The following is a 27,243-nucleotide window of genomic DNA, read 5'->3' as shown; positions in this document are numbered from 1 at the left end:
TTATCGAATTTTTACATCCAAGGAAAACGTCAAATATAGTGCCACGCCAAAATGTGTTTTATTAGTTTCATACCGCGATGCAGTCGCGTTGATAACTCAAAAGATAGATTTGCTACCTTCGTATCGGCGTACTTTCATCTTTGTGACTTGCAGTTAACTATCAAGAGAGATTGAAATTTGATCTTTAGATACGTGAAATTCGAATCCAGAATCTTATAAGTATAATTCTCGAAATTATCGAAACTCGAATCTCTCAAAAGTTGGAATGCTTACTTATTGATACGATTGTAAAATCGTATCAATCAGAATAAGTTTAAAGAATAATCAAAATTGGATTATGTTATTAATTAAACAAAGATAGTTTTATACCGCAATATTCTCGTAAATTATTTACACAAATTACTGTTAATCTGGATTTCGAGAGCTTCGATCCACAAAAGTAGCAGAAAGTTTCGAGTATTGAGAACTCGAAACTGGAAAGGTTTCGAGTGTACCATCCCTAAAATATACACCAAAACGTGTCGTTAAGTTCATGCCGCGATTCACTCGCGTACGTAATTCATAAGGACGATATGCTATCTTCGTGACGGTGCATTCTCCTCTTTGTGGTCTCGAATTAACTATAAAGAGGCAGTTAACACGATTTTAGATTCATCGATGCAAATATATGCAAGGTCAGCACCAACTAGAATCCTTGGTCCATGACAAGATGGTCATAGTGTTCTTTCATCAAAGACTCGTGACAAATAGTACGAGCTTGTGCAATAGTTTGATCGCATGTATGTATAGGACTATCGAATTGAAACCAACCGAATTTTAAGATTGACGCAGTGAAGTATTGTCTTATTTCGTGATGAGGCTGAGGCTGGGTCTAAGAACCACACTTGACACAATTAATATCGACCGGTCTTTCTATTTTTGTTATTTTCCGCTGTCTCTTCTCATTTGGTCAACTGCTTCGTATACGCGATCCAAGATACAACAAAGTTTCAAACATTTCACTGGACATACGATTTCGAAACCGCTATCGGACAAAGTTTCCCAACATATTTCTTTGTTGCTATGTGAAATCGGTTCGTATTGTGCTGAACTTTGGGGAATTTCAAATCATACAATTACATTCTTTTTTAGAAAAGTTAAGAGAACTTTGTGTTTACTTGTTATTCGTTTTTGTATATTATTATCTATACATGAACAGTCAACAATTTGGTATCATTTTTGCAATACCTGTTAGATATAATTAGACAATTATAGATAGTAATTTTCTTTACTTCGATAGTCCTATGTCAATGTATTTGAAGTTACATCCAAATTCGTGTTTATTAAATTCTGTGGTTTTTATTTTGTTTTGTATGATCATCTATCTGTGTTATTTCATTACGAAAATGCTGTATTAATATTACTTGTGTTTAATGTTCTTGTTGGGTACCGATACCGGATGATATCATTACAATTAGCTGCAATGATGGAAGTTCGCACTAAAATTGCCATAAAACATCATTATGTTTCACGGTAATTATTATACCCGGTTTACTCTTCCGCACCATTGTCATGAAACATACTTATAGATGTATATTTACAAACGCTTAACTGAATAATATTTAAAGCAAAACACAATTTCGAATTGTCATAAATTACAAATACCTACAAATACCCCGCAAATGCAAATTTATGTTATTTTGAATATAGTTAACTATAGGAATGCAATCTAAATTGAGATATTTTTCTCCCTCTAGATATTATAACAAGTATTAAATATTACTAAAATGGAAATAGAAAAGTAATAATTTTAGTTACTATTTGAAAAACAACAGTCAAAGAAATGGAATCTAAATAGAGATTTGTTTTATTCTTTAAATGATAAAAGAACTTTACTTCGGATATTTTGTGTATTTTTACATGTTATAGGCATTCTATATAATTTTGCACATTTAAATTTCCTATAAATGCCAAAATATTTGCAGTCTGTCTATAAATTATAAGGATTGAGAAGATACAGTAAAATTAAAGTGTAAAAGGAAAAAGGTAATTCTAGTTGCTATTTGCTGCGAATGTGTTGTACAAAATATCAGTTTCGATTAGACGAGCATATCACCTTTAATACAGGCTTGACCGAAATAAGGAATAGTAATGACTATATGCCTTCAAATTCTGTTCTTTTCTCGCAATTCATATAAAGCTACAATTTTCAGGTAGTCATTAATTACAAGGCAATATTAGCACCTGCAAAGTGCTTCTTAAAAAATTTACATAGAAATGGAATTACATTCGGGAATTTATGATAGGTAGGAAAAAAAATCTACATAATTACTAAAAAAATATAAATAAGGTCGCAGAACTGTAGATTATAAGAAGATGATAATAAATTGTTTAATTTCTAACATTTCTCAAAATTAGTGTTAAATTATCTGATTTCAAAGATTTCTTAAAATTAGTGATAGATCCTTTAATCTTTAACATTTTTAAGGGACCACCAACCTTTAACTAACACATAAAAATTTTTCTGCACCTCTTACTCATTTATACAAAGTATGTATTTAAAGTATTAATTAAAATATATATATTTATTTTAGTTTTTTATTTTTTCGCAAATTCTATTCTAAAAATTACTACAAATGATAGAAGCATAAAAATAGTTTAATCCCTTCATTGTCCGTTGAAATCACAATATGCAGCAAAACTTGAGAGAACTTATCGTACATTGATTTTATGCATATTGCCTGTTAATTATATTGTCTGGTCAATATTATGTATTCTTCGTACAGTAGATCTTAAAACAGGGAATACATTTATAAATATTTATTCGTAAATTTATTTGTAAGTACCATCAAAGGCAGCTATAAATATTAACAGTCAAACAGTTTATGGATTTAAACAGAACGATATTCCTCTATCGAAATTCTCTTTAAACTTGTGCAAACTCGTTTGAAATTTCGTTGTCAGAGAAGATCTCTAGTTAAGAATATAATAACGAATAATTCCTAATTTCAAGGGCGGTTAAGTTGTAAGATGGCGCGTTATTTCATTTTAACCGTTTACTCGGATATGATTTAAAACCTCCTTTCGCCTTTTCTTGATATCTGCAAGATACAATTTTCTTTGAAACACGCGCGTTCTGAGATTTACATACAGGTGTCGATGAACGAGCTCTTTATTACCAACATGCTTTTTAACTTCTCGTTTCGATTCTCTGTTCTTCGTCAAGGAAATTCGTGATTAAAGGAGATAGTTGGAAACGAGACATCTCCTCGCCTAAATGGTCAACCTTTCGAAGTTGCAATTGTCTTTGCATCTCCGGTTGGCAGGAAATTGAAGGCACCGTCTATACTTGCCCACGTATCGTTCAACGACAATGACAAACTACAAACTCGACAAAACCGGTTGCCATGGAAATCGATATTTCGAATCTTGGTCGTTGGTGGAATCTTTCTTCCGAGAACAAATGATAGAGATATTTCTTGAAAATCTGTTTGAGTCGCTGATGTCTCTACTAACATATATTGTGCGGTGTTTGCATTTTTGCAATCCTCCAATGTATTCAAACAAGCTACAAAATGACCATGTGTTTGGGACATGTTTCAACATTTGGCATCGTAATATACGTGTGCTTATATACGTATACTATGAAGTTTATCAAGACGTATGATTTATAATTTTTATAGTGTGTTCCTTTTAATAATAATGATAATTTTTGTGACTTTTTTCTATAGTGAAGAATATAGAATATATTTATTTATTACTTCTTAATGTTAGGAAAGATTTCTATATTATATGACTATAAAGTATACACTTTTATAATTATGATTTTATAAGTATGTTCAAACAGTATATTGAGGATAGTCTTTAATTTTGATGTATATGAAAGACGGCATAAGTAAACGTTTTGGACAGTTCAAAGAAATGACAAATGAAAGAAAGAAAAATGTTATAAATATTAAGAAAGTTCAATGATTCGATTGAAAGTCAATATAGTAATGGGATATCTAGAGTAATGAATAAGGCAACATGCCGTGGCGTTTATTGATCATAATCACTTCTTACAGGAATATATATTTGGTTTCCTTGATTGTAATAATTTAATGATGGAATCGCGAAAAGAAAGTTAGTCATGATATGTTGAAAAATACCAAACAAAGCTATATATAAGGAAATAATTATTTAATTATATCATTGTTTTAAATACTAATGATTATTAAAAATACTATGAAATGTTCAATATCATGTTATTCTTGTTATCTAAGATTCCAACAAAATTGCGTTTGTATTGTGTTGTGAATATTAAAAAGTTTATCAGGACTATATTGCTATTACTCTGGGTCCTGGCGTGATTTAAGTTGGCGAACTTCTCTTTTACAGTCATTTCTCCTATGAGAATATGTTCACCTTCGCTTTTTTCTCGGCTGATTAAACAAAATTCACTTTCAGCTCTGAGTTATAATTTCACAGATACGAACTCATAAAGTTGTACATGCTAGAAGGGGCAGTTAGAAATTAAATTGAAATGAAGTGCGAATATGATGAAGGTACTAAAAGAGATTAAAAAAGAATATACCAAAACCATAGTTTAGAATCAATCAAATCAATAGTTGCAGTGGAAAATGGTATGACGTTAATTACAAATTTTCTTACATCACATTAATAAGTTACTTAAAATATCTAGATAATTAGGGGAAATCTTGAATTGTTACCGTAAACGATTCAATCTACAGTTTTAATTTAATTCATTTTCTATTTTAATTTAAGTCATTCTATAAAATTCCCTTCATAGAGAATAGATCATGAATATAGGAGACCAAAGTGAAACGTTCGCCTTTGTTACTGTAATTACAGTTACGAATTATTAAAGTCCTTTCAGTGCAAGGGTACTTAGGAAAATTGCTTCACTCTTTTTTTAATTTTCCTACCTTAGTATGTGGGACGTAAATGTCATCTGACTTAATTCTGTGAGATTAATTAAATGTTATCAAAATTATATTCAAGTACCTCGACAATTTTATCACATTTTTACAATTAAATATATTATTTATTTCTAATATTCACACACATACACACACGGAGTAGATAAATTATTCATTATAAATTCTTACATAAATGTCATGAACATATTTTCGTCTATGAAAATTTTAGCACTACTTTTATTATTCTCTGCTTAAAAGAAAATTACAGTTGATAAGATAGTCAATACCCTATATTACTGTGGTATTAGTTCTGTTAATCGATGCATCTATTCATCTCCGCGTATGTTCAATTCCCTGAACTATGCAATAGCATGAAGAATACTATACCTTGTTACTGACGATTACTGTATAAGCGTACTCGAAAGTAATCACAATTAATGAATTTTGAACATTTGGCAAACAGGTTCGATAAATTGGACAAAACAATCCAACTGTGTTGTTGTTACAAACTCTTGCACTGCACGTAGTGCGTTGTTATGTAATTATTACTATAATAAATATGCAACTATTAATTCATTTTTTTACATATAAAAGCTACTCGGAAAAAACATGATAGTTCTATATTTGTTGATTCTCTGATTCCAAGAAATTTTGTATAACGCAACCGGAATACATAATATTATGATATTCAATATCTTTTTTAATATTCATAAATAGCACATATTTAATTAATCAGGTAATTGATATTCAAATTAAATAAAAGTGTAGTTAATATGCATATGTCAATTAGCGATGTATTCAATTTGAAGAAGGAGGCATGACTCGTCATGTTTCTTTTCCGTAGTATTCATATAGCGAATTATGTTTTTAAAAATGAATATCAATTACTTTAAATATTTGTAATTGTTTCCGAAAACGAAAATAATGAATTAAAAAATAATTTTGTCTCTATCTATTGATAACACTTTCTAAATTACTCTTATGTAGGTAAAGTAGAACTTTTTGGTTTCTTAAGAATCATCTCTGAAGTTTCCCGGCAAAAATCTAATGTTACTTATTTTCTGACTCTCGGAAAACACGCTTCTTTGCACGCTTTGAAACAAATTGTTTATTGAAATCTGATTCTTTTATGTTTTCGCGTACCTGTTTTTTGAAAAAAATCTTCATAGATCAAAGGAGTAGATTTCTTTGAACCAAGGATCAAAGTATGCTTATGGAGAAAAACAACATCTTTCTACCTTATCGACTGCTTTTACGGAATTTATAAAGCTTTTGAGCTTGCGAGTTTTATACTTCCTACTCAACGTTATAACGCTTCCGCTCTTATGTAGAGTGCGCTGCTTGACGTTGCTAGGTTTTTCATAAGATAAAGACCGTGGTAACTTTTATCTTCTTTGTCTAATCATAAGTTTTTCGTATAATTTAAAAAATAATATATGATATATTGCTTTTACAGTACAAGTTATCAATATTACCAATATTAATAAATATCTTTTTATAACAATAACAGGTTTGATGTTAAAGGCAAAAGAAACTGTACAATAATTTTTTCAAATTGCAAGTTACCTGAATATCTTATTTAACGAAATATTATTTAACGGTAAAAATGGAAGTCTATAATTTTTAACTTGTTAATTTACTAATATCACTTGTTAAATTATCGTACATGTCCCCAACAGTCAACAATTTCTGATCACGAAATATCCATTTTATTCTTCCAGTGTAATATCAGATCTTAAATGACAGATTTTAGTTTAAAAAACTATTGTATTTCCCTTATACTTTATAAACTAACCACTTTTGTTGTTAAATCAACCTTACATACATACTTTCGTAACTTTATTTTAAGTCATGCGAAAGTTGAGTATCTCGAGAGGTGAACCACGTGGCGTATTGAAAGTCCGAGCTTTCCGCGTTACGTTAGCCATCAGTGCGCAGGTTTGATACGGAAATTCAGCTTTTCCCGGCGCGAATCGATGCTGTACTCCGGTTGTCCATTCATCCGGCTGTGTTATTCCCAAATAATTTCGCTCTCACTGCGTATAACCTTCGACGTTACAGAATTTAATCTGGTACGAATTTATACTGGTTCGTTTAAAACTATCGGGACGACATTATTGGGTGAAAGTACCGTTTTAGACAACTTTTAAGAAAATCTTTAATGAAAAAATGACAATTTTAACGACGATCTTGAAAGAAGAAAACAGAAAAGATAAAAAGAAACATTTCTATCTTTTCTATCGAATTATGTAACAGTGACTGCCTTTATTGGCTATATACACCTTTATCATACTTTGGTAAAATACGAAGATAATTATCCCATGTAATTTAAAGCAAAAATTACATTTTGTTACTTGAGGAAGTAAAGTTCACCCATTCGTCGAGAGACACGTGTTATTTATGAAGATATTATAAAATAATCGTATGTAAATCATATAGCACTTTTATGAGTTTCGAAGAATTCTTAATGTAACATAAGTTCGAAATATGAACTCGTTCTGAAGCTCGTATTACGATCTAGTATACCATAATAACATCGATATAAGTGACACTTTAGCCCCAAGATATGCTCAGGCACGATTCATTCAACCTAAGCAGGATTATTTATCACAAACATCGATGCGACGTCAAAGTTGATAAGAAGGATCTCGCGTAAGTAAATGATGATGACACAAAAACGTACGTACAGTAGAAGCATCTCGTGCAGCGCAGTCGCCTTGACAACGGCGGCGCCACGTGCATGTGTGCCGTTTTGTCGGAAGCGAGATGGAGAGGAAGCCATCGAACAGGAGAAAGCGAGTAAGTTGAGTGGACAAAGTGAGAGAGAAGCGGAATGAAGGAGAGAAAGGGAGAAGGATCATGACGTTGAAGAAGGAGGCAGGAAAAGAGTGGGGCGAATGTTGGGGATCGGAGAGGAGAGAGTAAGGGGTGGTTGAGCACGAGAGAAAACCGCTACGATGTACCGCAGTACGGGGTGGTGAGCTGCGAGCTGGCTCCTCGACAGTGAAAAACCAGTGAGCTGGAGGACAACCTGACACAATCCACAGTGATATGTTATCGGGACTGATGTGTCTTGTCCAGGCGGTTTGCGATCCGCCATTTCCATTCACCAAAATTCTCATACGTTTCGATTCTCATGAATCGCATCAACACGAGTCTTTCATACCATTGAACGTGGTATCAAGTACAACTTCGTTATTTTACGTATCTCCTTGAGAAACTGTTCGATCTTTGTAAGAGGGAAAAATATTTTTGTCGTGTGTGTGGATGTAATTCAGACAATCTATGGGGATGTCGTAACTTTCGTGTTATGTCAAGGCCGATGCAGTATGTAACATGTCGATATGTCTCACTGGTTTAACCACGGTATCTCGATCTTAGACACTTGTCTCTGGATTTCGCTGGAGGAAAATGCGCCACATTACCGCGATATTGAAAATACCGGGTGATATTTGTCAGCGGTTAAATGTTCCGTGAAATTTCCTCATGAGCCCTGATCAGCTGATTCTCCGTTTCTTCGCCAATGGCAATCGAGGCTGTGAAAATTATTAACGTTCGACGACGATGAACGTCGATTTAATATTCATCAGTGGTTACCTTGAAAACGTTCCATAGAATTTTTTCTTATACTTATAATCTCGTATCGATCAAATCCAACAATGCGCGGTTCGTTCATGAAACGAGGAATACGGAGATTGATGAAGACGAAGTAGACAGTAACATTCCAGTGAATATTCATCGAATTGATAACTATTCGTTGTTTACGAAAGAAGGAAAATCTATATCGTGTGTTGTTTTCAAGTGTACGGTCGTTATTTATCCGTGAAGCATATGACGTTTGTGCTAACGTACATTCAGAGATTTACATTATGGACGAAATCTGAAGGTAACATCAAAAATAATTTCGAAACACGCACAGTACTCGGCAAGCCATAACGATGCTCTTTCTAGGAGATTAGTGGGCAATATAAAGCTGATCGCTTTGCAACTTGTCGCAACATTTCTAATCAAACGCTTATAATAGTTCCCACCATACAATCGAATGTTTCAATCAAGAACAATATGATGAAATAATATTGCAATGATCATGACCTTAGATACTGACCATCACGTGACTTCGTTTAGATCAATCAGAAGTCTGCCGTGACAAGAAGCTGCTACCTATTTTTGTTGAATGGAAAGCTGGTCGTTAAAACCACAGCGATCAGTTAAATCGCCTCTGAGAACGTTAAAGCAATTTGTTTAATTATATGTTTATGATACGTTTCCTTTTGGTCGATACAACGAACAAGCATTGGCGGAAGCATTCACATTTGCACATGGATCAAAAAGAGTTCTGACAATGCGTTGTACAAATAACAATGATCATTTGAATTCTCTGAAATTAGCATCATTGGGAATAATGAGAACGTATTTATCGAATGTATCGCGTAGCTTCAGTGCATCGACTGTTAATGCAGCATTATAATGTTTATCGATACAATGGCAATAACCACGAGATTGACTGTTATTTGACATCAATTAAAAAGGTGATAACTGTTGAACGAAACCTTTTTCAGCAGACTTGCTACACTCGTTAAATTTTTGAAGATTATTGTTAAACATAGATGATAGAATTACTTAGAGGATACTTTTGAGATTGTTGTTGAAGTTGCTCACATTTGATAGTTACGCTAGATTGGTTAATAGCTGTTGCATAGTTATGCAATATATGCGAAACGTTATTTCGCACCTATTTTTAAACAATTTTCCTTACATTGATATTGCATTTATGTCGAGAATATACAGAAATATATCGAAATGTTGTAATGGTTTTGATTGTAAGGCATAGAGTATATTGTAAGAACACTGCACTTGTTAACTGGGGTCACCAGCCCTGAGAAATTTCTAAAATACGATTCTGTCGATCGATTCTAAACGAAAATTTGCATTTTTCAATCCAAGCGTAATTTCACGTTTCATCCAAACGTTCTACGAAACGTTTAATAAAGCAAATTTCAAAGTGGATAGTTATTAATTTCCCACGCTTAATTGCCAATATTTAACTCTTAATTAATTAATTGTAAACATACATTATATAGAGGTTACATAGTTTACACGTTCCAGCGAAGTTAAGAGAAATTCAATTAACGAATTCCTCCAATTCGAAAGCATTCGGACAAACTTTTACAGTCGGAGAACAATTTATTTGATCGTTTGCACGAGAGAACGTTTTCGAGAGATAATTCCAACTTTTGTCAACGACCTGCAAAGGAAGAATAATATGTTCCTAAGGATGTAACGCTTCGCCACCGAAGGTGGCAATCATCGAGTTTGATACATCAAGCGTATCGATTAGAAATTATATTGATACCTCGAAGCGAGTACAAATTGCTTTCGAAGTGATTAAATTCATAACATAAAGAATTCCTAATATAAATCGTTTTAAGGAACAGAAAGAAGCAAAAGGAGAAGAGGATTAAAAAATCAAAATCAATATTCATAATATAAATTATCGTAAGGAACAGAGGAAAGCAGAAAGCAAAAAAGGATCAAAAATAAAGAATCAAATAATTACAATATTCGATTCTATATCGTGATTTTATTAATCTGCTAATCATGATGGAAAACGATTTCAAGTTGGGCGATCGGTTTGACTGTTTGAAAGTAATTCGCGACTTATTGAAATACGACGTTTGGACGCATCATATTCCCATGACGTAGTCCGCAATGTGAGAGTGGCAATTTGAGGATGATGTTATCGGAGGGACATCATAGATCGATTCGTACGCTAGTTGTACGATCACGCGCAACAAAGTGAAGCTTCCACCAGGAAAGAAGGAACATCGGGCGAACGAGTCGGCGTTCCGTCAACTGTTCGCCCTGTTTCATCAGCGTAAGCCTCGGGATCCTCTTCGAGGCCAAAACGCTGCCTCGTCGGTTCCTTTACTCGAGATGGGCGCTAGAGCATGGGACTACGAGGCACTGCCGGAACTCCATACTTCGGCGGCCGTCACACCTACTTCCACACCGCCAAATGCACAGCAGAAGACGCATCCGCCGAGGGTCTACTTCCAGGCAGAGAATTTGGCCTCCACCAGGAGACGGAGCAGCTCAAGGTTACTCGCCCCTCAATCCTCCTGCAGGAGACGCAGCAGAAGCATGAGTGCATGGGGTGATCTGTCGAGATCGTCGTTCAAACTCGATGAGAGGTAGGTCGTTGATATTTGAAGCATGAAGCGAACCATTTGAGAAGTTTAGTGAGACGATGTAAAACTTTTTTGGTCAACGAGCTTATAGTCTAGACGCGTATCGCACATGAAACACACAAAATCACACATGGAATTTCTTATTAGCGCAACCATATAACAAACGAATGTAGGTTTAAACGAGTATAAGAAATTATATAACACATTTTTCTAACTGAGATAAATTATATAAATTTCCAGCCTTTAGCCAGGATAAACCTTTAAAAAGATAGTACTTTCTCAGATTTCTCACATACTTAGTAAGTTATGTGACATTATGTCCAATAGGTTCTACTTTTATATCTTCTGAGTAACGTCCTTCCTACAATCTTCGCAGGAAGTAGGAAGTTAGGCACGTCGTAAGCATTAATGCACAACTTTTCTCCTTGGCTTATTCCTTTTACGTATTCCGTGAATTATTATAAAAGAAAGCTTGCGCATTTAAAATTCCTCTGTGAAAATGAAATGGAACAACCTGCTCAAAATGTACAGCTTTCTGGCTTTGCAAATTCACGCTCGGAGTAAACGCTTGAATGCATAGCTAAAACTGTTAAAAGTATCGTATGCCACGCAGAGAAAAATTTAAATATCGATATCTGATATTTTTATATTATTTTGCACTTTTAAAACTGTTTCAAAAGCGAAAAAGAAGCTAACGAATTCTTCACCTACCAATATGTGTTTTGTATATCTCCTATATTTTTATACCTATATCTTTTTATATCTCTATTGTCACGCCAGTTTCTTTTTAAAATACAGATTTAGTAATTGATTGTTCTATTATAAAATAATATACCTTGTGGCCCTGATAGACTGTACTAGTATTAAAGTCGTTTATTAATATCGAAATCAATATCGATATAGTAGAAATAAGAAAAATATAAAACAAAAATACGTAAGCAATATTGCGATCGTCCTGTGTAAATTACTGCTCTCTAGCAAAAATAAGTTATTTACTTCACCCACTTATCTAGATAAATTGCGTATAAGATATAAGTATTAGTATCGTTATGATCAACGACAATATATCAACATGTCGAGGGCATGATGAAGCAAGAAAAGAAAACTAAATAAGATGGGTATTTATACATATGGTATATATTATATATGGTATATAATACATACTATATACATGTACATACTATATAAAATATGAAATACAGTAGGATTTTGATTATCCAAATTAACTGTGATTTTTATACATTTATGGGAAATTTAATACATTATACACAGCATGTAAAAATATATAAAATATTTAAAGTACAATGTTTGTTGTAACACTTTGTAGAAACAAATCACCACTTTGTTTGAACTTTTTTTGGTGATATACAAAATGCTTGAATTTTATAACATGCATTATTATTATTATTATTATTATTATTATTATTATTATTATATTATATTATATTATATGCATACATCACCATCTGAATTATTCATTTCTCATTATAAAAGTAGCAAAACATGCATATGAATAAAAAATATAATAAACATTCTAACAACTTTTGGCAATATAACATTTATTTAACAATATTATGCAAATGGGAACTATAACGTAGTGCAATAACATGGATGAATCGTCGAAATTGTAATATAGAAACTAATATATAAAAAAGTGAGAAGGAAGAAGAATTTACATGGGACTACGTAGGACTAAAATGTCCCGCTTCAACAGCTTAGTGTTGCAATACGCGTTTCATCCAATTTTGCTGAATTTAACTTACATGTTGCTGTATCTACGCAAACTGCGACATTTGCTTTTCATTTTCTGTATGTTTCTGAGTGGTTACAGATGAAACATATACACTCAATGACATTGAAATATGTCTATTATTTTTTATTCTTTTATGTTGACGTGTGTTATATCTTTCGCTGACATTTTGTTAAACTAAACCAAAACTGGCAACTTATTTATTGCCAGGTACACATAAACATTATTCTCCCTTCTATTTATTAGCTCTTCTATCATATAAATTCGTATATACAAGATAGCCTATATCGTGCGAACGAAAAAAAAAGTATATTCCATTAAATAAACTAGCCGATACCTAACCCTAAAACAACTCCTTGTATACGTTTGCTAAGCTTCGGTCTTTAATTATCAGTGGTCGTTCCAGGGACTAACCAAAAGTGTTTTACTGTCAACGCATCGAAAACCAATAGCGACCCTGGTTCGGTAATATCGAGAAATGTCAATTAGAGATTTCGAAGCTTCCATTAAGCTGGAAAAAGGTCGACACACATTTCATGTAGTGTCACACGGACTTAATATCAGAATTTCTAAGGGAAATTTATTGCGTAAAGAAAGTAGCTTGGGATTTATTGCCATATAGGCATTTCTTGATACTATGAATTTATATCGTTGTCGTCATTATTTTCTGAACGTAGACTCTCGTTCAAAAGTTTGGATCACCTTTCGCCGTTTGAACGTATGTTTCTCTGAGAAATAAGAACATTATGGCTTTCATTTTTAAATACAGGATGTTCCGTGGTAATAATGGTACGATCGATGAGACAAATATAGAATAAAATTGTTTCATATGACAGTATCTTTCCTGATATTACTGAATCGCGTTGTATAATTAATACATAAGCGTAATGCAACGAAAAGATGTTACGAATAAAATTACGAATAAAATATCTTTCATAGAAGAAAGTAATTTCTTTTGAAATTAAGACATGCTCCAAATATTTGAGCAAGAGCATGTATTTTCCAGGATTTTCGTCAATACAAGGATGAAATAATTTAAATTTGCATCACCTTTATTTTTAACGTAACGCTATTCAAGAGCTTTGCACAACACGCTTTTCTCTTATTTCCCTTTTTAACGTTATATTCGTTAAACTAGCATCGCGCGTGAAGATACATAAATTTACTTTCAAGGAATGTTGTGAAAGTTCTTGAACGCTTGAAAGCGCTATGTGAGGTGTGTGTTTGTGTGTACTTTAAAGCTACCAGCTAACGTTGGAATTTACCATACGTAGAATAAGAAAAGGAAAAATTTTGTACGTGGAAAGTTTGGAGTATGTATTAATGTTAAAGTGCGAAACCATTCGATAATAGGAAAATTCCAATATAATCTCATACGTATATAACGAAGAATAATATTTCTTTCAACAGAAATTATATAAAAAATTTAAACAGACTTTGCGCTCCTTTTGATATCTATAGTGTTTCTTTTTCCATTTATGGATCATATCTCTATAGTCTGTAAATTGTTATTCTTTTTGAAATAGTAATATCGACACGACTAGTTATGGGATATCAAATATTTAAATTCATAAATTTAGTTTAGATGATATAAACATTTTTTGATTTTCATATTTTATATAGATATTTTAACTTAAAGCTACTGTTTATTAAATCCTATTATATTATTGTACGAACCTTAAGAAAACACACCATTATATTACAAATTGAAGTTAATCTAGAAACACGGAATAGAAAATTTGACAAATATTCATTCTTGAAATGATTTTATATAGAAATGTTTAAAATATATATTCAGCAGCTACAGCTTCAATTTCGTCTGAAAACTAATTTTCCTTAGCCCAGGCCTGAATTTTACTTTACCTCTTAAAAGGCTTTGGCGAAGATCCGCCTGAAACGAAAGGATCAACTCTCTTATCCTTCCCGTATTTTTGTATGTCTGCAACGTGAGACGCTTTTAGAACTTTTAAGTTCTAGTACCACTGTTTCACGCAAAGCGTGTGCATTTCGAAAGTGCACTTTGTCATATTTTTTCAGAATGAAATATTAATGGCACTTCTTTCCGAATGGCCCGGTTCCCACTTTGTTCCTTTTCTTTTATACCAGCCAAACTGCTATAAAGTCGAGTACGGTCCCTGACAAAGTGATACACCTTTTTACGAAGTTCCTGTGACATCGAAAATTCCTTCGCTAATCTTTACGTTCATGCATCGTCAATGAACGATTTATGGATAATTATACTTCATAGGCGAGTCGAGGGAACGTTATAATTATAAATAAATGCTCCTATAAATATGCTTGAACGTGATTTTTCTTTATGGAAGCTGTAACAAAACATGGACGAAGAATATCTATGAAAATATATTGAAACACAATATGATTATCTGCCATTATTTTAGTTGAATATCCGCTGTTATGTAGTACGTTATGTGGTATCTATTAAAAATCATTGTTTCTATATCGTACAAGATTTCCATATTACATTTACGTCGTACATTAGAGGGGCTTTAGTTTACAAATTGCTTTATGGAGAAAATGTGAAACAGGACATCTTAGTTTTCCACGTTGGTTATTACCATAAATCCGTCCTTGTTAACGTACCTTATGACCCATGATTAACCGCGCTTTAGTAATTTTGTGGGAGTTTTAGTTGGCGGGATTAAACGTTTATTGGTAAAATACAAAGTAGTAAATTAAAGTAGTATATTCGTAACTGTATGTAATTGTATGAAATAATTATTCGAAATATAGTCAGCTATAGAAATCCACATACACTTGTCGAATTTTGTGTATACGACATAAATAGAGCAACTAAAAGTGCACTTTGTCACAGAATCATTTATATTTATCAACAAGGAACAGTACAACGTAATTTTGAATGTATCTGTGTAGCATTTATATTTCAATAAAAGATAGAAGAATGTAGTGTTATTTACATAATTTACGAAAGGCTTTGAAAGAAAGCATATCAGACATTATAACATTTCTAATTTTATTAGAATATCGAGGATCGAATTTCAATACTCTTCGTTTTCACTTTTATATTTAAATTTCTTCCTATTTCCTGCGTGTTTTATGTTCATACATGACATGAAGTTCAAGTGTATATTATATTCGTTAAATGAAAGGTGTCGTTAAAATTAATTCGAGTGAATACGACTGCTCAGTATGAATATTTGTGTCACATCGTTTTCTTCGAAAATGTGAGGGTATTCATGTGCAAAGGTCATGTTTACTTTGACGCTAGCCTATTTCACCTGGATTGTCTGTATAGTGAGAGAATTCAACAGGAGAGTTGAATTTGCCAGTCGAGACAAATAGAAAATCGTGAATGTCCCAATTTGTCGCTGCATTCTCCAATGTGTTTCTGCCAATGTGCATAATAACTACACATTTTAAATTACCATTCTAATGGAAATCGCTAAAATATAAACGAACGTAGCAAATTATACGTAAAATGTTTTTGAAAAATGCACCATTACGACACTCACTCGATACATCGTAACCAATTTTTCTATTTAATACTTTATAGTATATTATAAGTAAATTGCAAATTCTTATTCAAATTTATAAAAGTGATTGTCGTAACGTTTAGAGATATAATAACTAACTCCGACTATATGAGATATTAAGATAAAAGACAATAGCATAGGAGAAATGTTAGAGATTTTTCTGAAAAGTTTAACGAAACAAACAGAAATTTAGTCCATTTTATGGTAACGAAAATTTCATAGTAACTGTAATACACGGAACGTATCTCTGAAACGCTGAGAGTTGTAGGATACGCGTTGCATCATATATATACCTACTGTTGATTATCATTACAGATCACTAGAGGAATGTAAATCCATGGTAGGGATCGTATCAAAATACAGAATCAAACTTCTGTCCATGCAGGTACATATGGGTGGAGAAATCGATGTTGTATCAATTACGAGTATGAAGCTCGTTCCATACGAAAGACCTATAAATCAACAAGAATAATCTCGCAATGATATCTCGAGACCAGAGACATTAAACATATGTCAACGAATATCGGATTCGGATCATGAGGATTCGCAAGAACAGTTGGTCCAAACTTCTAGATCCCTCGAGATTAGTATAGCTCACGAAGGTATCCGAACATTTGTAGAAATTATAATTTTTGTGTTATATGGAACATTTTGAAATTTTATTAGCGTTGTAACGACTATCATTATTATATCTTTGCGAAGCTTGAAAGATTATCTAGATTTCATTTTTTGAGATATATTTATAAATACATGAATTTGCATAAACATTTACAGTCTAGGTATTATAATAGAAATAGTATTATAAATTTTTGAACATTTTGAAATTTTATTAGCGTTGTAACGACTATCATTATTATATCTTTGCGAAGCTTGAAAGATTATCTAGATTTCATTTTTTGAGATATATTTATAAATACATGAATTTGCATAAACATTTACAGTCTATGTATTATAATAGAGATAGTATTATAAATAGTATTAAATTTTTTAATATTTATCAAGCGTTGTGTGACCACTGTTTTGTCGTCGGAAGTAAAACCTTAAATTCTCAGCCTTTATCGGTCGTATGTCACTCTCGACATGCTACTGTAATTTTATCGTAAAAGTCATATACAAGTCACGTATAAAATGTGATAAAACTCCGATTCGGAAACTACGGCACTAGTATTCGATAAAAGTTAATTGACGTTTTAACTGTCGCATAAAATACTTTAATTTTTTCGAAGCTTGAATATATTGGCAGCTGTGAGTTTGTTATGCAATGTTATGCGAGATTGAGTCCGTTATTCTTGCGCGATCCCTTTTACTTCGGGTAAGGACAAGGTCGGAAAAAGGCTAAAGGGCTGATCCTCACTATTACAGACTGGAGAACGAGGACCACATTCTATTCCGGTGGTTCTTTCATGTTAATCCTCGATCTCGAGTCCGCCTACGGATTTTGTATTCCTTTTTATGCCTCATTCAGTAGACTTCAATGCGGTGCCATTACGATTAACGACTGCAGCCATTATTCTGGACGTTATTTCGCTGCCTCTCGTGCATCTATAACAGCCATGTTGACATTGCCTCTTCTACAGTTGAAACGACAAAGTGGAAAAAGTGGTGTATAAAGTCGTTCTGATGAATTCGTGATTTTCGTAAGAATTATTTCAGAGTAGAACCGGGATAATCAGAACCGACGATTATTAAAACATTCATTTCAATAGTTCGGTGTCTGAAAATTTGAGGATAATTGTTGCGTGTTGCGATGAAACACGTGTTATAAACCTGAACTAGCGAAACAGGTCATTGTGCTACTAAATTTTTCATTACGTTTTACTTTTCTTCCTTTTCATTCTCTTTTGTTAGCTTTCATATTAGAATTTTTATACCTTATTCGTGTTTTTGCGTTGTATTGTGTTGTGTTATGGTTTTCATCCGCATAAAATTGTTGAATAAATGCTTCATTGGAGGAACGAATTAAAAATTGTCAGAATAACATCTTTTGTTCCTATTTGACATTAATAGTTATAATGTAAATGGAAAACAAATAATTTTCTTATATAAGGTTAACAAATTTTCTCGTATGATTATTTAAACATTCAATTATGCGAACAGCGTTTGTCACGATTAGTTCTGGTATAACCAAAATTTTACGATTCTACTAAAAATTCTACTATTCTACTATTATAATCAATATTTACATTTTTTTACCATGGTGTTGATATAAGTTCTTATAATTTGTTTGTGTATAGGTATACTAAATTATTTAACGATAGCGATAAAGATCAATAAATCTGCAAAAACTTTTTGCAAAATTGATAGGATTCGTAAGTACACATAATTGTACATATAATTTTGAGCGAATTGAGCGCGAGTTGGTTACTCATGACTACAGTAGAATGAATCGTGCATTGGTGAGACGTGATGCCAGAGTCTTCCTATTTTGTTTAGAAATTATTTATACAATAATTGCTAATATATTGCTTACTAATGTATCGAGTGTTGTTTCATAAAAGTTATTAGTCAACTTGAGAAGTATTTCTTGCCTAATTCGCTATATAATAGATCTAATTATAAATAAATAATCTATCGTGTGTCAAAATTATTCGATTATCCAAAAATTAAATTCCAATGTATTATCTTATTTATTATGCATTGTTTCAGACTTTTGTTTGTCGTTTGTAGAGTCCAATTTATTATTCAAATATTGTAGTTCTCGGGTTGTGCGTATTCTAACATTTGAAAAAATCGATGCAGCTTTTTTATGGAATAGTTGACCTGGAATGTTAGCGATTTGCTGCGTGCTACGTTATGCCTAAAGCCGATATTTCTTTCTTTCTCTCGGATTCAACCTAGTTATCATTGTGTGATGCATTACAGTTGGCTGAAAACTGACGATAATGGTTTTTGTTTTCTAAAGCTTTCTAGCTTCAATTTTTTTTATATTAGACATTCAATGAAATGCAAAAATATTATCCTTCTTCACTTCGTTCTAGTTTGTCTTTATATTGTATTCTTTTCTTTTTTTACTAAAATTAGAAATGAAATTTTGTTTAATACATCGAGAGAAATGTTTTAATGATAGAGTAGTGTCAACAATAAACATTGTATAAAATATTTGAGAAAGGACTGAAGCACAGTTTCATAATTTTTTAAGAAGTGTCAGAGATAATATGTCACATTATATTAAAGTTTATAACAACATGTATATGTATATTTACATATGTATAGATTGATATATACATGATATACTTATATATGTTAGATATATAGCTAACATCAATATTATGAAATGATGTTAATTACATTGTTTGATACAATGAGATAATGTAATAACAAAACGAATAAAAGAAATAATAAAACGATATAATGATTTGAAGTAATGAAGCAACCATACATTTAAGTATTATTCATTGATATTTATGTAGTATTTAATTGTTTGTTTCAGGTAAGTGATAATTCAAAGGTCGTGATTCCTATATTAAGTAAGTAATTAAATTTTAGTCTATATAACGATAGATTATCAAAAAGTGTAGAATGAATAATTTCACATAAAAATATAATCTGCATAGAGGGAAGCGGTTAAATGAGAATATCCATAAACCTTAATTGTAACATTATAAAAATTGGTAGTCGTGTGGAAAAGAGTCTGATGCATCTATTCCATAATCCATAATAGATTAATATGTTAAATTTTTAATCTATGTACATATGAAGTGAATATGAAAAGCTTTTATATCTTTCCTTTCTTTGAACTTTAATATTTTATTAAACTCAATGAGGATTTTGGTTTCGTGAATCGCATTAGAAAGGCAAACAAATCTTGTGAAAAAGCGAGTTGCTAGGTGTAAGTTATACCATTTGATACAGTTCATAGTTCATAAGTTTTTATTACCATGGTCTTTATTACGCGTACGCAGTAAGATTGTATCCTCGTATACCCCATTATTTGGATTTAAATTACCGAAACGCAAAATAACAGTTTCATTACAATACTTTTATGTTTATAACCGCAATCTCTGTTTAACGCCATTTGATTCTCAATGTAATGATATGGAATGTATGGAAATCGGTTTTCTCTGTTTTAAAATCACAGTTCCAAAGCGTAGCTTTTCAAACACATATCTTTAAAGAAATATCTTTATTGCAATTCGAACCTACTTAACGTGCGAAGGTCCTATTAACATTATTTTTACTGTGAATTATTTTCATACAGAGGATAGTTATGCAGACTCAAGTTTTTAAAAATACCAAAGAAAGCAAACCTATGCAGAGATCTCTCATAGATTTTTCATAGATATATACGAATTTGCAATCTACTTATTTTCTGTACTTATTTAAACATTTAATTTAACCAACCAGCAACCTTAAAATTAAGAAAATATTTCTTCCTACGATTGATTTAATACACGTGTAAAAATGCTGATAAATCTTGTTATTTAGAAAGTTATTCGCATCGAGTATATTCTAATTAGTAAATATTTCGTAATTAACGCATTTCAAACAGAATTTACGACATATACGTATCTTTGATAATTTTGTTAGTAGTTTCGCAATATCTACTTGTTACCAATTTTGGTTTCCTAAATGAGTAAATTAGTTACGGGTAAGTACCGAATTATACGCTAAACCAGCTTTCGCGGTTGAACGAAGTTCTAGATTGAACAAACGAGTTCATAGTTCCTGTCAAGGTTGAGTGACTGTTGGTGTCAAACAGTGATAGTAATGTCCTGCACATGTACCGTTTGGGAATCGATAAACGAATCCAGTTACGCAACAGGCTCTCTCTTATTCCATTTTGTCATCATATACATATAATAGATTTTCAGATTGGTTCAAAATTTTACTAATACAGTTAGAATTGTCAAATTGTTTTACTATAATTTTAATGAAATTTCAAAAATTTCATATTCGCGATAATTTTCCACAGTGAATAAATCTGTGTATATTCTGGAAAGATTTCATATAAAATGTGAGTGTATATTCTGAGAAGCTTTCATGTAAAATATGGCTGTGACACTATTCGGCGTTAGATGCAGTCGAAAGCTTTGACGTTAGGCAAAGTACTCAAATACATACACGTCTTTGAGTACAAGTTCTACCTAAATGACAAATCTTTACATAGAAGTTTCATGATGTAAATATCCCAAAGAATTTACACAACGTCAGCTATACCTTCCGCATTTTGTTGCCATAATATCGTTAGCTCTATAGCACTTGATAAACTGTGATTCAGCCGTAATAGATGTTTATATTTAGTCGATTGCTCTTCGATGAATGCACGTGTTCTTAAACAAGAGTTTTTCCACGCTGCACAAAGAGGCACGCGACCCAGAAAAACGTCCGGTATAAAAAGCCAGTGGAAGTGTATCGATCGTTGTGACAGAAAAGGCTAATTATCCAGTCTCGTTTTTCAAAGATAATGTGAAGAAATTTGTTGCTTCTACAACTTCTCATTCATCAACTATTCTCTGTCAATACAATGTATTCGTATAAGAAGGTGGCATTTTTTGAGACATCATTTGAGATGGCATGGAGGTAAAGCAGACCTCACACGATGAGATTTATCTCGAACGAGACCTCATGTGGTACCTATTCACAGCTGAAGATTATGCAGGAAAGATACATGTCCAGTTCCGTTAATTTTCTGACTTTTCGTCGTTAGGGAACAATATACAGTTATTAAAAATTTAATCAGTACTCGAATTTAGTACAGAGAAGATAAAAACATCTTTCAAAACATTTTTTTCATATTTCACTGCATCAAAGCTATTGATTGTGAATAGATATTATGATATAGAGTTCAGTTCGCATGATACCTCGTCTCGAGATAAATCTCATTATCTAGAGTATAAAATGTAGAGCGTAGAGTGTAGAATGTAGAGGCTATTTTAGATGAGTAATGCGCTGGTTCACTGATTGTTATACAGTGCGATATTATTCTATTTGTAGATGTGAAACGTTCGGTCAATACGCATAGCTATTTTCATGATTATGTCGAATCTATTAGAAATAATCAATCAGACTTACATTCCTTTCAAGTGCTTTTTGAGTGATAACTTTTTGAGTATTCCCAATAACATTCCTGATAGCAATCGTTATTGTCGGTTGACGATATCAAGGATAATTTCTTTTATCAAACGGAAGCGATTTATCAACCGTTGGAAGCGGAAGGTATTTCCTGCTCTCTAGTTTATTTTTTCGAATCGATTTTTGTATCTTGCAAGGGGAATGTTGTTTTATCTCTGTTGGTAAGGTAGATATCCATGAAGCTTTTTGAAGTGCAGACAACCTTCCTTCACTTTGCATTCGATTAATTCCGAGCGTAAACGATCCTAATTTCAAACATTCTACCTTACCGGTAGTTTGAAGCTCGTTGAAGGTGAATTTCCGGCCACTTGGCGCAACATAGTTGGGTTCTACAAAATTTTTAAACAAGATATTTCCGTTTAAAATATTTTTTTAAATTTAACAATTATGTGATATTATATTGTGTTATATTAGCAGCCATTGATCTGTAATATTCCTTTGAGTTACACATTTTTTTTTGGATTCGCCTAAGACACGTCATTAATATGCCACTTAGTTTAATAAATTTGGGTTTAGCTTTAGGTTTTCAAATTTCAATCCACAATTTAAAACTTACAGTAAAGAATTTTCATGGTCGAGTGGAACCTTCAAATACAATTTGAAATGTTCAATGAAATTTCAAAAGTAAAATGATTTTATAGCAAATAAGTGTTAAAATCAATGTTTACAGTTTCATATTACCATATACAATTTTAAACTTTATTCATCCCTCCGTTCTAGAAACACATGGAAGATAAATAATAAACGATGGATCCAGTAATCAGGCTATTTCGAGTATATCTCAGTAGTGAGATTGTTATCAGCGACTGGCTCCCCTCTTGAGTATCGTGATGATGGTTCTTCACTCTGTATCTAGTTCCAAATTTCTTATCCTCCCATTTTAGCGAAAGTGGGGCTCTCAATGTACTTATCTTGGAGTAGGATTATGAAAGTCTTGAATGTTCACTTCAGTAAGATCCCGAGTAATAAGGATGAAATACGATGACATTGATCGCCCCACGATTTCATTTCGTTGAAAGCTAAAATATGTACGAGAATCGTTTTCGAAATTTTTGTTCCACTTGAATATAAGTAATTAACTTTAAAAATTATTTAAATTCTCGTTTACTAGCCGCTTTTATACTTGTCAAATTTTTACGAGAAAATTAAAATATATTTTTAAAACAGAAAACAATAATAAATTGTTGTTCTATGCGAAGTTCAATTTTTAAAGTGAAGTTTTAATATAAATGCAAATTTTTCATTCAGAAAATGAAACCAACTTGCATCAATATTTACGATCAATATTTTTATATTAATGAAACCGTAATGTTAGTCAACGTTGTGGAAGGATACGCACGAAATTTCTCACCCTCTGTGATAAAACATTTGCTGTCCAACAATTAGGAATACACCTCGATCAGAGTACGATATTATTGGAAAGTTTTAAAATTATTAGGAATGGTTAAATGTTTTTAACAAAATTTAATTTGATTTAATCGTGAATTATATTATATGTTTAATTACTGATTAATTTTATTAATTGAGATAATAAATTTTATTTTTTCAATTTTACGGGAGAAAGGAAAGATTCTATTAAAACGATGCGATTGATTGGAGAATATATGTTTTATTTGGACTAATTATGTATCATAGGATGAATTTATTATTATTTGTGTAGGTTGGTAGGGAAATTGTCGTTTCTAAGTTGTATCGGTTAAGGAATTTCCAAGTAATATTGCACCTCGTTTCCCGTGATTTACCGAGAACGATTTCAGTTTCAAATTATCTTCATTATATTCCCATCTTTAATTCCCAGGGGACGGAAAGCCAGCAAAGTAATAACAAGTGATGCGAATTACTACAAATTGCAGAAACAAATGGAAATGGAAATATTTCAGTTTGTAAAAGTATATCATAGGCAAACTGGTAAATTTTCAAAAATGAAACTATATTTAAAATATAATATTACTTTTATAATTTGATAATACGAATCATATTTGACATTTATATTACAATGCAAAAGAAGAAAATAAATCAAATAATTTTCTGTTCGTATGACACTCGCCTGTCGATTTCATTTTAATGTTCCTGGCACTTTTTTTATTTTTTATTTAAAGATGTTTATTAAACCCAAGATACAATTTTAAATACATTTTGGTATTCACAATAAACGGTGAATTTTTGTAGTGATGTTTTAGGCAAAAGTATCGATACGCAACGGTACGACGTAGCCATGCTATAATATGTGTCGGTGCTTTACATTTTTCGTGTTTAATATAATTTTTGGGTTTAAGCCGCTGGGGGAGCGGAGCTTCTATGTGATTTTGTTTTTATTTGTTTTTTCTGTCCTGAAAACTTGGTCGCAAAACAGGACACTTCGGTAGCTTGCTTTTTGGGTGTAACTTTGGGGAGGGGAGGATGAGAGGGATGGGGCGGGGGGTGTGTGTGTCAAATAGGATTATTTACAAATATTTACAATATTTACAAATATTTACAATTACAATATTTACAAATATTTACAATAATGTTCCTGGCACTTACTAGACTGCCGTGACTTTTGCCCCATCAATTGTATTTTAGTCGATATTCGACTTCTCTTCCCTTCGAATGGTGTGAAGTAAATTTAAATCGTCTTATTGTAAAATATTTGACTATTAAATAACCGATAATGATATATTTGATCGATTATTTTAACCATATAAAAATTTCCAATATACATACGATATATCACATTTTCAGTATCATCACTTTCACAATGGTCACTTTGCCACATTGTATTACCGAATATTATCAGTATCAATAAGTCAATTTATTTGGAAATAATTTCTTTTTCAGTATTAATCCTGAATAAGGTTTAACGCTTTTGAAACGAGCGTTGCATCATGGTGAAAACCCTTATAAGATATAAGCAGCTCACTGTAGAATTTCTACGCAATAGAATCCATTATCTTTCAGCTACATAAGGAAAGAACCAAATAAAATTCTGTAAGCAGAAATTGCAAACTTGTCGTCATTAGCGAATCGCTAAATCTACATAGGTATTCGTGAGCATACATGCAATCTACTCTTCCTATGCAATGGCAATGACGGCGAGACAAATTTTTCATTCCGTACAAAGTGATCTTTTCGAGTGCGATGAAAACGCGGAACCGATCTCGTCAGTCGTAAGAATGCAGTATTCAGAATCGTCAAGCATCGTTTCTCCAAGCAGTTGTACCCGCCGGATATAACTAGGGAAATGAGAACCAAGATCCATGTTCTGTGTTGCCCTTTGTGGAGTCCTGTGAATGTTCGACGGCATACAGAAGATTGGTTCTGTTCCTCGTGCTGGTTTCCTTTTAATGGATGCTTTTTATGACATATCATATAACTGGTTTCGTTATAGCAAATGCTTTATTCTATTTGTCTTCTGCTTGTCTAGAAATTTTTTATATATTCGAAATTTTATTCATGATTCGTTGGTGGTACAAACAGAAGAGAATCGAACAAAGAATTTGGGAAAAATGAAAAAAGTTCTATTGTTTGAAAGTATACGCCTGCATCTTATTTTGGAAGCTACACGCCATGGATCCAGCTACTGTCGCTTGTGATTAGATGTACACAGATTTGTCCATCTTCCATGTCCATTTGCTTTACGTTTTCCTCCGCTTTCAGCCAACGCTGGACATATTGGACAGTTTTTTAAGGGTATTTTATTAAATATTACCGAAATGTTCAAAATGAAAACGATACTTCCATAGTTTTAAAGTTTAACAGTAGAATTATCAGAATAGTTGAAATAATTAATTCGTAAAAATTTTATGGATTTACGACAACGATGCACTTTTCTAACTTTGTCTGGGACTTTATTAATTTGAAGACACTGATACCGATTTTATATGAATTCTTTCGCTACAAGTTTTATACTTTAGCCTCCTTTAGATAGTCCTAGTGTTAAATTTCTAATATACCACTTCTTTCATCAAATTTTTTAAAAATTATGATTCGATCGAAGTGTTTCAAAAAAATTCTTGCAGAGGTAGAAAGTCGATTCTGTTCGGTAGAATTTCTTTGAAGAGAAATCAAGTCGCAGCACTGTATTAATATTTCGTACTAATTAGTCTGAAATGAAATACGTATTTACGTATTTTCACAATTGCTGCAATGAAGCAATTAAAACTTGCTTCATTATTTGATTGAATTTAAGAGAGAAGACATTGCGTTTAATTTAATTAATTTGTACGATTTCGTGGTTTCATGAAACAAAGAAAGCAATCATAACTGTTTCAAGCCATAAAAAATTATCTCATAATTCCAGTTGAATTAACTGAAGTCGTAAAATAAACAGACCGCGCGTTCTTTCCAATATCAATTCAGAATAGACTAAACAATGCTTGATAAAAATATTTCACAATCAATTTGCCCAGATTCTTGGATGTTCTTTGATCTCGAAATCGATAACATCGCGTATGAAACTTTGGATATGCTATCGCGGACGAAGCAAAAGTTAAGTCTTCTTTTATAATAGTAAAAGATGAAATTGATGATCCTTTGCTCTTTCAATTCTTATGAAAAAATGATCTTTAGAATTTTCTAGAATAATTTCTAACGTAAAACGTTCCTGTTAAATTATTGAAATATATTCGCCCATCGTTCAAAACTGAGGTAGAGGTAGAACTTATGATTTGCATAAGCGAGATAACAGAGCCAGGAGATGATCAATGATATTTTCCTCTTCAATTTTACTTTCACAAAGTGTTATAGTTACAGGATCAATGAGATTTGGTACCCTTGAGAATAGAAAAAACTTTAGAAGGTACTTTCAAAGTTCTGACAAGGGTCAAACGAAATTACGAAAAATA

The 27,243-nt window shown here is 32.2% G+C and overlaps 1 protein-coding gene across 7 annotated transcripts in view; it reads left to right on the top strand.

Moving 5' to 3' along the window:
• Window positions 1-27,243, top strand: part of LOC126876482 (potassium channel subfamily T member 2) — a 202,654-nt gene that overhangs the window by 8,505 nt on the left and 166,906 nt on the right. For 4 of the 7 annotated variants that reach the window (XM_050639359.1, XM_050639353.1, XM_050639343.1 and 1 more), the window contains exon 1: window positions 7,829-11,089. The exons of 1 other annotated variant lie outside the window; for it this stretch is intronic. In XM_050639359.1, coding sequence (XP_050495316.1) covers window positions 10,833-11,089 — 257 coding nt within the window. In that variant the 5' untranslated portion in view covers window positions 7,829-10,832. Of the gene's footprint in view, window positions 1-7,828; window positions 11,090-27,243 lie in introns of those variants that run through there. 2 more of the 7 variants (XM_050639369.1, XM_050639360.1) reach the window with 1 other exon arrangement.

The sequence above is a fragment of the Bombus huntii genome, chromosome 2 (assembly GCF_024542735.1).
Source record: "Bombus huntii isolate Logan2020A chromosome 2, iyBomHunt1.1, whole genome shotgun sequence".
In the NCBI taxonomy this organism is placed as follows: Eukaryota; Metazoa; Arthropoda; class Insecta; order Hymenoptera; family Apidae; genus Bombus; species Bombus huntii.
The sequence above is the reverse complement of the archived record's forward strand: the minus strand, read 5'-3'. Positions and strand labels throughout refer to the sequence as shown.